The 15,675-nt window shown below is 34.7% G+C and overlaps 1 protein-coding gene across 2 annotated transcripts in view; it reads right to left on the bottom strand.

Annotated features, from left to right (window-relative positions):
• The window catches only part of LOC118267492 (PHD finger protein rhinoceros), a 60,388-nt gene that overhangs the window by 25,270 nt on the left and 19,443 nt on the right, over window positions 1-15,675 (bottom strand). Inside the window, exons 1-2 of one of the 2 annotated variants that reach the window (XM_035581517.2) lie at window positions 15,455-15,594; window positions 8,974-9,763 (exon numbers count right to left, since the gene is read on the bottom strand). The exons of the other annotated variant lie outside the window; for it this stretch is intronic. Of the exons in view, the coding sequence (XP_035437410.2) occupies window positions 8,974-9,682 (709 nt within the window). The 5' untranslated portion in view covers window positions 9,683-9,763; window positions 15,455-15,594. Of the gene's footprint in view, window positions 1-8,973; window positions 9,764-15,454; window positions 15,595-15,675 lie in introns of those variants that run through there. 2 annotated transcript variants of the gene reach the window in all.

Raw genomic sequence — 15,675 nt, 5'->3', positions numbered from 1 at the left:
GTAGTAGCAAGTAGTATCCATATAAAAATAATTTTATACAGTAAACTTGAAAATAAGGCTACATATCATGGTAGAGGATATAATAATGGGAAAACACTGCAGTCACCAGCCGACAAAGGAAGCCATGCAAAAACGATAGCACTCATTAATTTAATGGAGGATGATGGTAGTAATATCACTGCGCAAGTTGTGCCCTGCACTGGAATTATATCAGTCATTCTCATGAATACGTCACTAGAGGACATTGGAGTGGATTGTGATCTTTAAGGATATTATAATGTTATAACAGGTGTTGTTCAGATGGGGCTCCGAAGGTTCTATTGAGAGCACACTTATACAAAGGTACTGACTGTGTCCACCAGGATGATTTTAGTGAGCTAGAATTCCACCGTTCTCATTCATTCTCTCCTAGGTACCATCTGAAGGTAATTTTTTTATGGTATAAGCCGGTAAACGAGCAGACGGTGATCCGAATGCCCGTTTACCGGTTGTTAGTGAGCAGTCGCCGTCGTCTATGGCCACCGAAACACCAGAGGCGTTTTGGGGGTTAAGAATTAAGGGTTGTTCGAGAATCGGCGCTTAGGAAAATTGGGCCACTGGTAACCTCACTTATATAACAAAACAAGCGTTGTTTCACGTCGGTTTTCTGTGAGGCCGCGGGTATCACTTTGGTCCAGCCGGCACATTCGTGCCGAAGCATGGCTCTCCACACTTGATACACATGATATAGATAGGGTGGGATGTTTACAAGGAAAGAGGTTTTTGGTCCAGAAAAATAAACCCCTACACTGAACAGTACAACCCCTTACAGATTTGTTTACCCACTCTTACTGTAGATAGAGAAATATAGTAGGTGTACGTATCACGAGCCATATCTGTTCCATCTATCAGAGATTAGTGACTGGAACTACGCACGACTTGGTGATAATTTACTTCCTGCGAACCTAGATGGCGCTCGCACTGACAATTGAATAGATCTGATTGGATGTAAGTGTGCAGTGCCGTTAGCTCAATTGTTATCATTAAGGTTTTGTAACATCTACCGTATAGTTAAGTAAGAGATTGTTGGTAAAACGACTTCCTAAAGAAATTGCTGCCCTATAGTCAAGCGAGGTTTTGGCGTCGCTTAGATTATAATTTGTTATAGTCTAGATAAAAGGTTTATTAAGAATACGAAATAAATTGGTATACCTTATTCGTTCCGTGTTTACTTTAGTACTGCGAATTACCGTTACTATAATATATTTAACAGCAATAACTCCTATGTTTTAAAAAATATGGCAAATTTAACTATTACTGATTTAATAGTGATAGTCACAGTTACAGCTATAAGTAAAGCAATCGTGAGATATATTATTAGTTATTACCTAGTATTATTGTATTATACAACAGGATGTCTAAGATGGCTTTTAAGTACAATCAGCGAATGTGTCGGTACTGCGGTTTGTGGTTTGGGCCTCTGAACATAAACCGCAGTGATCTATCGATCGATGCGTGTGCGCAAGTGCAGGCGACCAGAACAGGTATTATTAAATTGCTACTTCACTCTTTCTAGGTTAAAACTTAACTGGATATTGTGATAGCAGGTAATTTCGAATAAGAGCAAAACTTAGTAATTGTTATGGACTTGTACGGTCTCTTCTATTTTTACTTTATGTCTGGAATTTAAGAGAGATTGTGACCTATTTTTATTAAATAAAAGCGTTTCGGAGTGTTTTACTAGAGCAGTCTGACAGCAAACATATAGTTTAAAAATAAATTGTGAATGTATAATTTACTTTACGGACAGTAAGAGTGCGAATACTTGATGAAAAATTACTACAATTTTAAGTAATGTTTGCAATTTATATTAGCATTGCATAACATAGATTAACAGAATACTCGTTTGAATTGATGAGGAAGTTGTAAATAACAAACGATTGATGAGATACAATTTTTCTCACCTGAATACATAATTATATTTATTAGATAATTTAGATACCGAAGAATTGTACATAATATGATATGATGAGTGTGTTCAAATATCTCAATTCCAATTATTTTGCTCATATAAAAATCTTCAGTGTTTATTATTTAATTTACCTTAATGTTATAGCAATAGGGAATAAAATCTCGATTTTGCGATCTCGTCCATTTTGCGAGCGAGATAAGAAGAGTGCTTTAAAAATGGAGGAGATTTCGCGAGATTTAATGAGATTGCTTCTTAAAAATTAAAAAAATACATCCATAATTGTATTGTAGGTAAAATGTAAGATCTCGCTTGAACCCAATCTCGAGATTTACATTCCCTACATAGCAATTTAGCGATCCCAAAAGTGCTCACACAAAAAATAAGAAACCTCCATAACATATCCTGATTACCGTTATTACCAAATTACACCAGATATATACTTTACATTATACTTATACAAGATGGACAATGCTCTAGTTTTTTGCGATACACATTAAAATTAAGATGAGACGTGCAAAAACTGCTGTTAATGGCAACGTCCGCCATTTTGGCATCAGCTGTGAACCGGTTCGTACGGTCGGAACGGTACCGTTTGTATCGGGTTACATTGACGATATTGTGCTAAATGCCCTCGATTATAAGGTCGAATATGGTATAATGGTATTGACACTTTAGGCCTAAACTATCTATCAACATATTACGTAATGAATGTCTCGTGTTTCGCTTTTGAAGTTAAGTTTGTTATTAAAGTATTGAGATTAGGGATGAGGATTATTTTTAAACATATCTTTTTGAAAATAAGACTGCCTCGTTGGTCGAGTGGTTGTAAGTGCGACTGCCAGAAAAGGGGTCTCGGGTTCGATTCCTGAGTTGGGCGAAGTACTGTTGAGCTATTTTCGGTTTTTCGAAAATTTCTCAGTAGTAGCACGAAGTCTGGAAATGTGTCCGGTACATGGCAATAGACTCACCACTATGAAAAGTGGGTGTACATTGTACAGTAGCATTACGTGCCATAATGCCTTCAGTGATTAAAGGCGTGACGATGAAAAAATATTTTCTATAAAGAAAGTGTTCGATAATCGTTTTCCATTAATGAACAAGTTCCTGATCCAAATATTATGAGTAGATTCTTTTCTTCTCCGCACATATAAATATGCATACGAACTTTAAAGTAGAACACATCGTTACGTAAACTGATTCGGTAAAAAGTAAATCGAATACATCAAAGCTTTATCGATTTATGTAACACACGATTATATCTATTAGTAAATAAATCATAATCTAATTAATATTCACGCTAATTATTCATAACAGATAAGGAACGGAAGGCGTTACGTTATTGCTATTAAGTCGTTGTGCAAGCGAAATAAATCTTTAAACAATAGCTCAAGAAGTTTCCGAACGCAGCGCAGTAAAAACAATATGGCTGCGGGTTTTTGGCGGGAAAGGAAGTGACAGTTAGTTTGCACGCCATTTTGTTTGCATTTTTTGCCTAACTAATAAATTATATCCTTGTTCTTCTGCAAACGTGTTCAAATAATTTTATTTTACATTTAAAGTTTTATATTTTTCTTATTTACGACTCTTAGTTTAATTTATTGCTTATTTATCACCAATTTATGCCTGATTTGAATATTAATTACTTCATTTAGTACCAACTAATGTATACACTTTAGATTTTTATCCAAAAAAGATAAGATCTGATGTTTATCTTAGTTCTGAGAACAACTACAGACATCTTGAAACTTACAGTTAGGTTTACTTTAAAAATCCATCTCACGATCATAGATTTAACGGATCAAGAAGGCGATGGTTGTGTTAATTTAGACATTAAAGTTATAGTGGTAGAGTTTAGGATCGTTAAGCATAATGTTGAGGGTCCTTTCGATAAGCAGGTGCATTCAGTTGACTTTTAACCGCACATCTGTTTAGTATCGGTGTTTGGTTCTTTGTCGCTTGCAAAGGTTTTTTATTCCAACGGTTTTTAAAACTAAAACAGGAAAATTTTGTTCGTTACTTTTGCAATGAATAGTGGAACTTATAAACGTGAGAATCTGAAACTATGGCGAAGTAAATATGAGGAAAATTGAATTACTTGTCAATTCTATTCAATAAACTGAATTGAAATGTAGAATGGACAATCCGAATGATGACTACAGACAATAGGTAATGTGTTTTTGTGATCAATGATTGAGAGAATGAAAAGTAGTTTTTGATATTGGAATATCCGAAAACTGAGAATGGAGAAAGAAAATAATAGGTTACCTATAGAAACGACCATGAGTAACATACACGCGACAGTTAAGTATGTTGTGAGAACTCCTATACCAAAAATAGAAAAGATCAAAGATCAGACACTATTTTTCAACCAAATGCAAAACAATTTCGTAACGTAACATAATGCCAATTTAGACAGTTCAATGGTACGGCTGTAGTGGGTGTAGCAGAGTGCAAGCAAACCATGAATTAATTATGCAGTCAGTTTAGTTGCAGTCTCGTTACTGAGCCATATTTGGTAATAAATGCCAGTTAACTCATGTAAATGTTCGGGAATATATCAATATCTGCTCGAGTAGGTTGTATCTTGTATGTTAGCTTATATTACCAATTAGATATAGTATTGGAATGTGTAGTATGAGTCTTACTACTTAGTGGAATATTTTGCGAGTTTGTAAGGTTAAGTGAGCTAGCTGATTGTATTTTTTATTTTGAGGAAAGAATTTAAGGAAACCTGAAAACTTACAATGCGTATTTGACGGGCTCACTTTGACGTGTATGTACATATGTATATTTGTTTGTGCGCGATTATCTCTTGTTTGGCAGCACTCATTTTAATGCGGTTGTCAGCATAGTATCTTTTAGACTTGGAAGAAGGTTTGGGGATATTAACTGACTTAAAATTAATGGAGGCGGTAAAGAAAATTAAAGGCGGATTTTTTTATTACTAAATTTACTGTAGTACTTGTTGTCAAAAACTATCGACATCATTGTTGTTATCTAAAAGATAGATATTTTATGTAGCTATATAAAATACTTCTTATTATTTTCGTCCTCTCGAACAACACTTTCATTTTCTTTACAACCATACCTATCACTGCCTTCCCCTTATCATTGACCGTACAAAGGTGTAACCAATGACTTGCTTAATCTTTGGGAATTACTTCCATTGTCAGGTGTCCCGTCATCCGTCAAAACTAGACGCCATTGTTCGAGCCACCTTGAATAGTACCTGTCAGACTGACATATGACCTTAGGTCCACGGCTTACTGTTCAAATTGCATTGATTGCCTTTCATAATTGAGTATTGTTTTGAAGTCCTTGTTAATTGCTGCTACTGGGTGGAAAGTTATTGGTAAAGGGACATGGTCGTTGGTATTTTTATTTAGAATGTTTGTGATAAAAACTTCTGGTGAATATTACAAGTTGGCTTAGGCTACGGTGCCTGCTTACCATCAGATATTTTAGAGATTTTGTTATTTTTCGGCGTCATCTAGTTATTTTAGAGATTGTCATGTAAAAGTGTTATCTTGTAACCTATTTGCAAAAATAAATATTATTTATAATTGATCATCATGTCGGCCGTAAGCTATGTTGCTACAAATAGGGTAGACGCGTTAAACCATTATTTTGGATAGGCTTTAGGACTAGGCTAACAAATCAGTTTTTTTAATGAATACTGAACAACTGAGCGATTAGTGTCGTCCATAGTCACTCGTAATATCAGAGGAGTAGAATTTTGGTATATTTTTATGTTTTCGACAGAGCAAATTTGGCACAAAATGAGTGTACATTTTCTGTGGAATACAAGTGTTTGCTAATACAACAGTCACATAAGTCATTCCAATTAGTTTTAAACACAAAATCGCCAATAGAGACATAAATTTTATTTATCTGTCTGCTAGTTTTAGTACGAATTTATGTTGAAATAATATTTTATTGAGTTTTAATGCGCATTCAGCTTTAAACACATTAATAATTTGTGAATAGGATATTGCAATAGTTTCTGAGAAATATCTTAATTACATTTTAGGTGAGGAGTTGGTTTTTACGTCCAGAACTCAGAAGTAGGTATTTAATAGCAAATTCTATGTTTTTATAAAGAAAAGAAAGAAGATACATCTCCATTTATTTATGTAATCAAATATTGAATTTTCATAATATCTTTGTAAATAAGATGCGGACTTAATTTCAACCCGGGGTGGACCCCGGGTTGAAATTGACACACAACAACACATCTTTACAAAGATATTGTGTAGAGGATGGTTGACACTTCAGCTGACCGAAAGGCAGGATTTTCATAAAACAATACCTACCTAGATGCAGGTACCTAAGTACACAAAATTGTTCCGATTTAGTTATAACCTATATTTAAGAAGTAAAGTCTAAGTAAAGTTACGTATAAGTTTATTTATAAGTATAAGTTTTAATACTGTAAATGGAAACTAACAGCCTTCTATGCAATTAAAACGGTGTAATGATGCAAAGTTTCCGGTCAATATTAATTTAATATCGTTTCTGGATAACATCTTTTAAACAACATTAAACGTTCGTTCGTTATTAGAAACTCAATAATTATAATTAGATTAATAATCTTTGTACATACTCTAGGTCGGTATAGTCGGTAGATAAATCAAAGAACAAAATTAAGAACATAATTTGACTTTATTGATTTTTGGTTAATAAGCATAGAAGTCTTATATTTTATGTTGTATAATATTTCATATACTATTGTACTATCAGATATTCGTTACTTAAGTTATTTAAATGATATTAGTTAATAATATCAGTAGACCCGGAAATGACACCAACGTATGAGAAAAAGGTTCATATTTCACGACTCATATTACGATAAAAAGTAAAAATGGTTTCTCAACTATCGATACCTCGCATACTCGAACTGCGCATCTTAATCACACAGCTACATAGCTTAGTATCAGTGAAAACGGTCACATATTTTCACAGCTTAGCTATTATATCTTCGTAGAATAGCTACATAGCATATCTTTGGTGGAAAAGCACCCATACTGCCTCACTCAGAGAGAGAATGATTACTTAAACTATTCCTCCGTAACGATTTTGGGCTGAAAACAATTAATTGCTAAGGACTATGTTAAGTAATCGTTAAATGTCTCTGAATGCGGCAGTATGTATGTTATCTAACCTCATTTTTATTACAAAATAGTCTCCTCTAATAATGTGTATATAATGGTCATTTCCCAAAGCTTGCGTGCCGTCTCGGTTGGCAGTTTTCTTCGGATGATTTTAAATAACGATATAATTGTCTTTACGGCTTTAATTCATTCTTGGGTAAGTAGAGGTTCTTAATTGGGTTCTGGTTATAGTATTTAACCTTTTTATGGGTTCATTTTGATGGAGAAATTGTCTACAATGGTGTGTGTTTCTCATGTAGGCTTGTTGTCTGCGGTTTTTTTCCAATAGCTACATTTAGAAAATGTGTTCATATTATCCTCATTTAAAAATATTTTAAGTTTTTCATTGATAAATTAAGCTTGTTTTATAATACTGCTAACTGTCAATTTCGTATTAATCCAGGTAGAGGATTACCTACAAATATATACGAAAACCAGAAGAAGGAAAATGTTGTACAATTCAATAACCAAATGTTAAGATCCTAGCCTACCTCTTTTAATTCATCTAACTACATTCAGTCAGTAATCTCTAAAAATACTTTTGCACTATCAAGTTTCTCCTTACACCCCTCCAATTAATTAATAATCCAGTAAAAGAAACTAATCACGGTGTACATCTATTCACAGTTACTCGCTTACAAAGTAAAGCCTCTATGTTCCAAGAACTGTGTGTCTATATAGAAGTGTTTAACAGTATCTATCTAAGTAATAATAAAAGATAATGGCATAGGATGTTCCAGGACTTGATATAGATTCGTTCGCACGTTCGTCGTGACGTGAATTCTAATTACACCAACTGTTGTTCAGTGGGAAATTAATTGTTTTGCTAGGATGTAGGAATATCACGTTAAGCGTTAACCAGTTTTCTTGATCCAGGCAATGCGAGTTCTAATAAGAAATGAAAAATATTTTATAGCAATGAGTAACTTGGGATAATGATCTCAAATTCTAAGATTGAAAAACAAAGGAAAGTGATATGTAACAATTTTAATTTGAAAGAAACAAAATCACAGAAATATACCGTTTTAGGAACGAGGCTGTGAGAAAGATTGCAATTATTTGGAAAGTTCCATCGGTACAAGATTAATTTAAAATATAAAATATCTCGTAGAAAATTATCTTTAGGAGATCGATCAACGTTCACAATTTCTCCAAATGAAAGTTTTATGTGAATCTCGCACATTGCTACAAAGTGAAGTAAGTACGTGGTTATTGCACGAAAGTTTTCAACAGAACTTGCTCGATATATAATGTGACAACTGGTTCACAGCACGGTTTCAACCGGCTTTAAAAAAAACAAATATGTTATGATTCTTATCACTCTTTTAAGGAGTATCATAACTCTATATACCTAAGGGTGTGTTGTCACCTCTCAGTTCTGTTTCCAAACAAACATGAAACTATTCCTATAACCTGTTCCCCACCGCTTGCTAGCGCAGCTTTCTGCCTCATACATTTTCAGGTAAAGCTCTGCTCTTTGAAACAAAGTACTACTTACAGTTACAATCTGTGAATGCAAGATACGTTAGCCTTACATTTTTTGTATTGCTTTAAGTACTACAGAGATATCTTTATTGTTACAAGTGTCGACCCCGCCATTAAGCTCCCCACATACGTTCATATCTAGTGTATAAAGCAAGGACACATACCGGACCGTCCGAAGTGCACAATGAACCACTTGATGAAATATAACGGTTACACACAATGCTCAAGTCAACGGCATCGATTCAACCGCGAACCATTCACACGACAACACAATAACAAATCTTATAAGATACAAAACAAAATGTTCACTTAAAGTTTCAACTTTGACTACAAATAACAAAGTTTTTGCTTAAAACTGAATACAAAATGTAGGAACAAGACATTCACCTGTCAGAGGCGCGCGCGCACTGGCGGCCAAGCGCGGCTGGCGGCCGGCTACAGAACCCGTTTCGTAGAAAAAAGCGCTCCTTCCCGCCTCCGCCGCCATCATAGCGACCCTTTGCATATTCCCCTGTTCACTATTCATCACTGCACCGGCGCGATCCCCCGGAATGTCTCGCAACCTCTCCGGAACAAGCTGCGCGTCTTGCGGCTCGATTCTACGCTCATTCTCAGCCGCCACGCTCGTGTTCACCCGCGATTCCTTCAGATCCACTTGATTAGCGACGCCGTTTACTACTGCGTTAGGATTTCTCGGTATCGCAATCGGTATTCTGCCATAAACTGGTTTGTTTGTGTACTTTTGCGAGTTATCTATGTTGGGTGGATTAGCAAAAGCGTTTACTTTCAATATTTCGTTCGCCTGCTGCAGTAGTCGCCTCTGTATCGTTTCTATCTCGGTTCTCGACGCTTTCGAGTTCTCGGACAGCTCGGCTATCAACTGATTGACGTTGAATCCAGCCATTTTGTTGGTCATTACTTGCGAGGTCGAGGCTTCAGCGGAGTCTCTAACATTATCTTTAGCATTATCTGATCTCTTGGCTTGGACTTTCATGTCTCGATTATCTGGTGGAGTGACCACTATCTTTGGAATGTGATCTTTAGAATTTGATTCCTTTTTACCGCGCTTCACTTTCTTAACAATTCTGCTTGCCATTACATTGTTAAACACTTATTTGGTTTTGCATAAGCGTTTATAAGCACCTCGTACATTTTGATAGAAGTATTTTAATTGGACCTTTAGAGTAAACTGTATTAATAAGGTATTTTTCTAAGGCTTCCAAAGTACACGTGTTTATTTATTCTTTAAAAATGAACAATTCTATAGTTGCGTATATGTAAAGGTTTTTTCATCCATACATTGAAATAAACATCAATAATTTACAGTCGACAGCTTTCAAAATTAAACAGGAATCGACTGCAATTATTACTGACAAATATGAGTAATTACATTGCAGGATTTCGTCTGAGAATGACGAATTATTAGCAATTAACGTAATTATCACATTAACAACAGAAAAACAATGTTGTTGCGTATTTTAATCGGTGAGATTCGGTAACATGCTAACAGGCCTTCGATGTAATTTATTGTATGTTGGGTCAAACGTCTTTTGGGGGATTGAAATCATTGTTAGTTTCTTTTATTAATTTTCTAATATTGCATATTTTATGCCAATATCCTATCTTATAATCATTATCATCATCTATCCTCTATCATCATTTATAAAGGCGTTTGTAATATAAAGAGAATATAAATGATTGTTATTTTCATCAAACATTAACTTATTACTTATTTTTACGTAATATCAGAAAGAGAAACTGGTAATCGGAAGTTATTTCCCAACACATGAAACCCAATGGTGCTTTAATTCAATTTGTATTAGATAATTTGATCCGCTAAGGTAACATGACTCCAAATTGGCGATAAATCAAATAAGATCTTTGGTTTTAAACTGTGATGCTCAACATGGACACTGTGATAATATCTGATAGTCAATGTTCAATGATTATCACAAGGCGAGCCACCATGAACATTATTTTCGTGACAACCATTGACACCAAAAATGTAACGTCATTATCTCCTTAGCCTTTTCTTAACAAGTTAATTAACAGCATAGAAATTGAGCACGATGCCTTGCAAGATACCTAACCAGTTCAACATATCGCTCCACATCTACAAAGACAAGTTCATTGTGTCAAAATCTTGTATCATGAGAATGTATAACAGAAAAATTAGGGTCAATTTCTTAATCTTAAAAAGTAACACCATGTACACAGAAGTACATGTTGTTACTTTAACAAGAGATATCAACAAACACGATGTCTGCATTAAAGAAATCTTTATTTGCAATTCAAGTTTGAGAACCGTTGTGTGTCGACCAAAATGGCATCACCTAATTTTATTTACGACAAGACAAGTAAAATAAACTTGGTAGTATTGTCTTGCGTAGGACTCGGGTTCGCCAAATGCGTTTGCATGTACACCGTTGGCATACTTTCGAGTTTCATAATCTTTTGTTATAGTTACCTATGGGAAATATTTCACTATACTTCCCATGTGTTATAGTGTTTCTATATGTATTGTTCGCACCTTTATTTTATGTGGTTATATGGGAATGTAAATTGTGTCACCTACAAGTACGTTGTCTGTTGTGAGAAGTGTATGCAAATAGCCTTTACTATTACAATAGACATAATTTTACACAGTTCATCTATGTTAACATCTTCAATAGATTTTTTACTAACCTATTGAATTGGATTTGAGTCCATATTAGTTATTGTCGAAATAACTGTTACATTCAGAGCTCGCGACTTTCAAATAAACTTCTGCCAGCCCTTTGGTCTGTCATGTCATGCAACGTAAAATGAATAAGCATTTTCATTTCTCACAGTACTGCTATTAGCATTTCTAAGCAGGTACCTCTCGACACACGACATACATGTTTTAATATTTCAATAGCTAGAGTGATAACCCATTAGCATATAGTGTCAGCGATATGCAAATCATCATCTATAGCAACTTTGAACTTTACAACAATGGCATAGGGACTATGAGTGACGTTAACACCATCTGTAGACAGGTCTGTAGATAATAATGCTGTCGTAACATCATCTAAAGTATTGTTATCACTCGCAGAATCTGTTTTGTTCTATGATTTATCGGATTCTGTATCTAGATTCAGATAGACCATATTTCTTAGTTCTTCGTGAACAATTGACTCTTTATCAAGTTATCGTTTCGTAAACTGAAAATTGCCAATTCTTGTATGTAATTTAAATTTCGTTTGGATAGAGCAACAGGAACATCTTACTTAACATCTATTTTGATAATTCTGAGTAATTTCATTGAATTGCATTAGCAGGTAAATCTTCATTGGAAGGTATTGCACCATACCAAAGGAATGTTGCATTGGGAATTCCAAAAACGTCGTTTTTTAAAACAATTCAACAAATGTGAGTCATATCAAAAGACTTGCAGGCAGGCAGTCTACCATTAAAAGCTCTTGTACGCCCATGGTCGTGTATACATAAAAGGTAGACTTTTATGTCTGTCTGTGACTCAGAGGTTACAGCAGCTTTCTCTGCAGTACATACTTGAAGTAAACTTGTCATTTTATGGGCACACGTTACAAGAAGTCTTAATATTGTTACGTAAGGCTGTATGAGCCAATGTAGGGACCGCAATAAATAGGAAATTAATTGTGAACTAAGTATTTGGAGAGCCGAATTGGACGTGAAGCAAAATGTTTGGTGATTCTATGAATTACATACCAAATTGTTACTTTCATCTCAAATGTATTAGCGTGAAGTAGAGATAGATATCAGAAAGAGGCTATTTAAGCAAAATGTAAACTATAATTAGAATTGAAAGACCACTTAGTTTAGTAACTTCGTCATGACGATTTTACTGTTTCCCGCCCACGTACTTCATAGCGGATTACTAAGAGCTATAGCTCAGACGTCTGGTTCCAACGTCATAACTTTATATTAGTAAAACGGATAGCTGTCTTTGGCGTACTGCCACTAGACTTGACATGTCTCAGTATGGAGTTGGCCCCACCTTTTCTATGGATGCAGGATGTCCCGATTTGTAGGGCTTAACAGATTGCTTGGAGGGCCCACATATGCGTAAAGGTATGTTATTTTTATACACTCATCGATGAATCTTTAGTCACTTTGTGGAACGTAGGCTTCAACAAATCAATCTATATTTTTGGCTACATTTAAGAGCAAGTTTCATTGTGCTTCAGGTGATCTCCAATTAAAAACAGTTTGACAGATAAGTATTGGAACTATAGTATATTGAAATTATTTTAGATTTAAGAAAGAAAAGAGTTGAAAAGGGTTACTTCTGCCAAATTTTGCAACAGTACGTGGTGTGAGAAACAAGACATTTAACTTAATACCTTCAAAGCTAAAGCTTGCAAGTCAAGCTAAGTATCCAAAGCAATTATTTACCCAGTCAAGTGAAGCAGTCAGTCGTTTACTATCACATTGTTATCCATTAGCTAGTAAACTTGTATGATTCATTGCATTTGCAATTCAAATGCAACACCTACTTATCTTTGGGGAGATTTATTTCAAAACTTGATTGAAGTTAAATACACAATTATTTCTGAACTCTGAACTAAACTCTTTGTTACAACAGAGATAAGTTATTTGAACTCTTTAAAGTTTTTATAAAATAGTGATTCGGAAGAAGGGAGTCACTTAAACAGTCCGAATTTGTTCTTCTAAAAGAAGGCCCTTTTTAAAGTATCTAAAGGTCTTTTTAAGACAAACATTAAGTTTGTGTGCCATTTCCACATGGAGGGACAAAGGAGGAGGCCTTTGTCTCGTCCTGATGATGATGATTTGTGTTCAGAATTAAAATGGTACACCATAGTAAGCCAAAAGACGACCACTGCTGGATAAAAACCTCCCCCTTAATTATTCATGTGACAATAGGACACTAATTTATTTTTTGTTGTATATGCAATCAATACTATTGTATCTTATGTTACTCATTTCTAATACTATCTTGAAGATGGTCAGGGATTTCCACAGCACTATTACCCAAGTCCACCTTCACGGCACTTAATCAGTACGGTACCACCGTATCCACACTATTGTATAGTTGACTAATTAACTCTTCTAACTGGACCATTGTTGGGGGGCATTCAAGTGTAGTTCCTCTCCCTCCTTCAAACCTATTGTGTGGTCACTCAGTAGAAACGTTTTGGCGAAAAATGGACGTAGTCACTTATCGCTGTCTAAACGCTTTCTCTGTTTTGAATAATTATAGGCTTAGGATATGTAAATTCTTAGTGGATAAATAGAGATTGAATGGAAGAAAACTTTAATAAGTGTATTGTCGATGATATGCAGAGACAGATGGTGCCAAAACATTACATCGGCGTACTGAAGACCGGTAACCTTAAAAGATGGCTTTGTCCATGGTGGATGGTTTGGCACTATAGAACAGGCTTATGTTCAGCAGTGGACTATGTACATCTGATAATAATTTCTGAAGATTGCTAGTGCTGAAGCATTAATATATTTTTGAGACTTTCCAAACGGTTTATAGACAACTTGTTTTAAGGGGCATTATACGAATGAGTATAAGGTAAAGTATGTCCGAAATTGGACTATGAGGTGCGTTATTAAAGTATAGTGTAGTGATGGAAGTAACTTGACGAAGATAAATGAAAAGTTTCCATTAAGAGAAACAAAATCTCGCGTTTAATAATAAAATTCGTTTGACTTGGAAGTTGTATTTACCTAAGTGATAAATGACTATTATTGTTTAGCATTAAGCAATAGTTTATAATACACATTAGCAGTTATCACTGTTACGAGATCCAAAAGATAAATGCCAGTCACTTTGTTTAATGCACGCCTTTAGCCGTCACTAGCTATTATAAATTATTTAACCGACTTTCAACAGATAATGAGGTACAAAAAGATGGTATGCCTAACAGTAAACCGATTAGATATTGATAGATTTTTTACTGAAGTGAAGAAAAAATTTTGTTCACAGTTATTTTTGTTAAAATTAATTTGAAATCACTTTAGTGGTCTTTCACAGCGAACCTTATTTGTCACAGTCGTTTTATATGAACCGAGTTTGAAAAGAGGTTGTTAATAAACGTCTCGATCTCTTTAGCGCAGTAATTAATAATTGCTCGCTTAGTTTAACACCTGACACATGCACACTAACTTTACCCGCGCGGTTTCGCTCGTTATTCAGCACCTATTTGTTTTAGCGTGATGTTTTATAGCTTAAGCCTTCTTTGATAAATGTGCTATCCAGCAAAAAATAATTACATATTTAATTCGAAGCAGTAATTCCAAAGATTAGCGCGTTCAAACAAATAAACTCGTCATCTTTATACACAAAAAAAAAAGTAAAGTATAGGTAACTAAAAGTTAATAATTCTAAACCATTTGATGAACATGTTAGAATTTAACAGACCGTGGAAATTCACACGTTTGACTTGAATTGAGAGCCTCACGCAATAAAATATCGCAAGCAACGATTTGACCAAACAAAACGCAACGTTTTGTTTGCTCTACTGAGTAGAACGAAGGAACGGTACCTAGGTACATGTGTAGACAGCTAATTACTTATTTGAATATCTGTTTTTTAAGCAAATCTTGTAAAAATGTAGAAAAAAATTAGGAAGCCTTAGAAAAATATTGATTTAGAATAATGAAGCTGGCCGCATAGATTTTACGCGTTTATGTGTTTTTAAATTGGAATTCCATTTTAAATTTAGAACACAGGTGTCACATTTTTCTAATAATGTCTTTGTTTTTCTAATTTTGTTTTTTTTTTTAAATGCCTAACACTATTTGAATTGAATTGAAACCAAAAATAGAACAATTAATAAAAAATAAAACACTGACTACATTTTTTTTAGACTAAAACAACGAATCCAAATTAAACCTTATTATCACAACACAGCACAGCACAAACAGACACACACAATTCGAAATTAAATAAATCGAAGATAAATTATAAAATAAACATTTTCGTAAAGTTCGCGGGGTTCGGTAGAGCACAGAGGAGCGCAAGCGCACGAAATATACTGAACGCGTTGCGGTTGCCACTTGCGTACATTGGGGGATCGAGATTCGCTTTCGTAGTCTCAAGTAGCATAGACCTAC

The sequence above is a fragment of the Spodoptera frugiperda genome, chromosome 6 (genome assembly GCF_023101765.2).
Source record: "Spodoptera frugiperda isolate SF20-4 chromosome 6, AGI-APGP_CSIRO_Sfru_2.0, whole genome shotgun sequence".
Lineage (NCBI taxonomy): Eukaryota > Metazoa > Arthropoda > Insecta > Lepidoptera > Noctuidae > Spodoptera > Spodoptera frugiperda.
The sequence above is the reverse complement of the archived record's forward strand: the minus strand, read 5'-3'. Positions and strand labels throughout refer to the sequence as shown.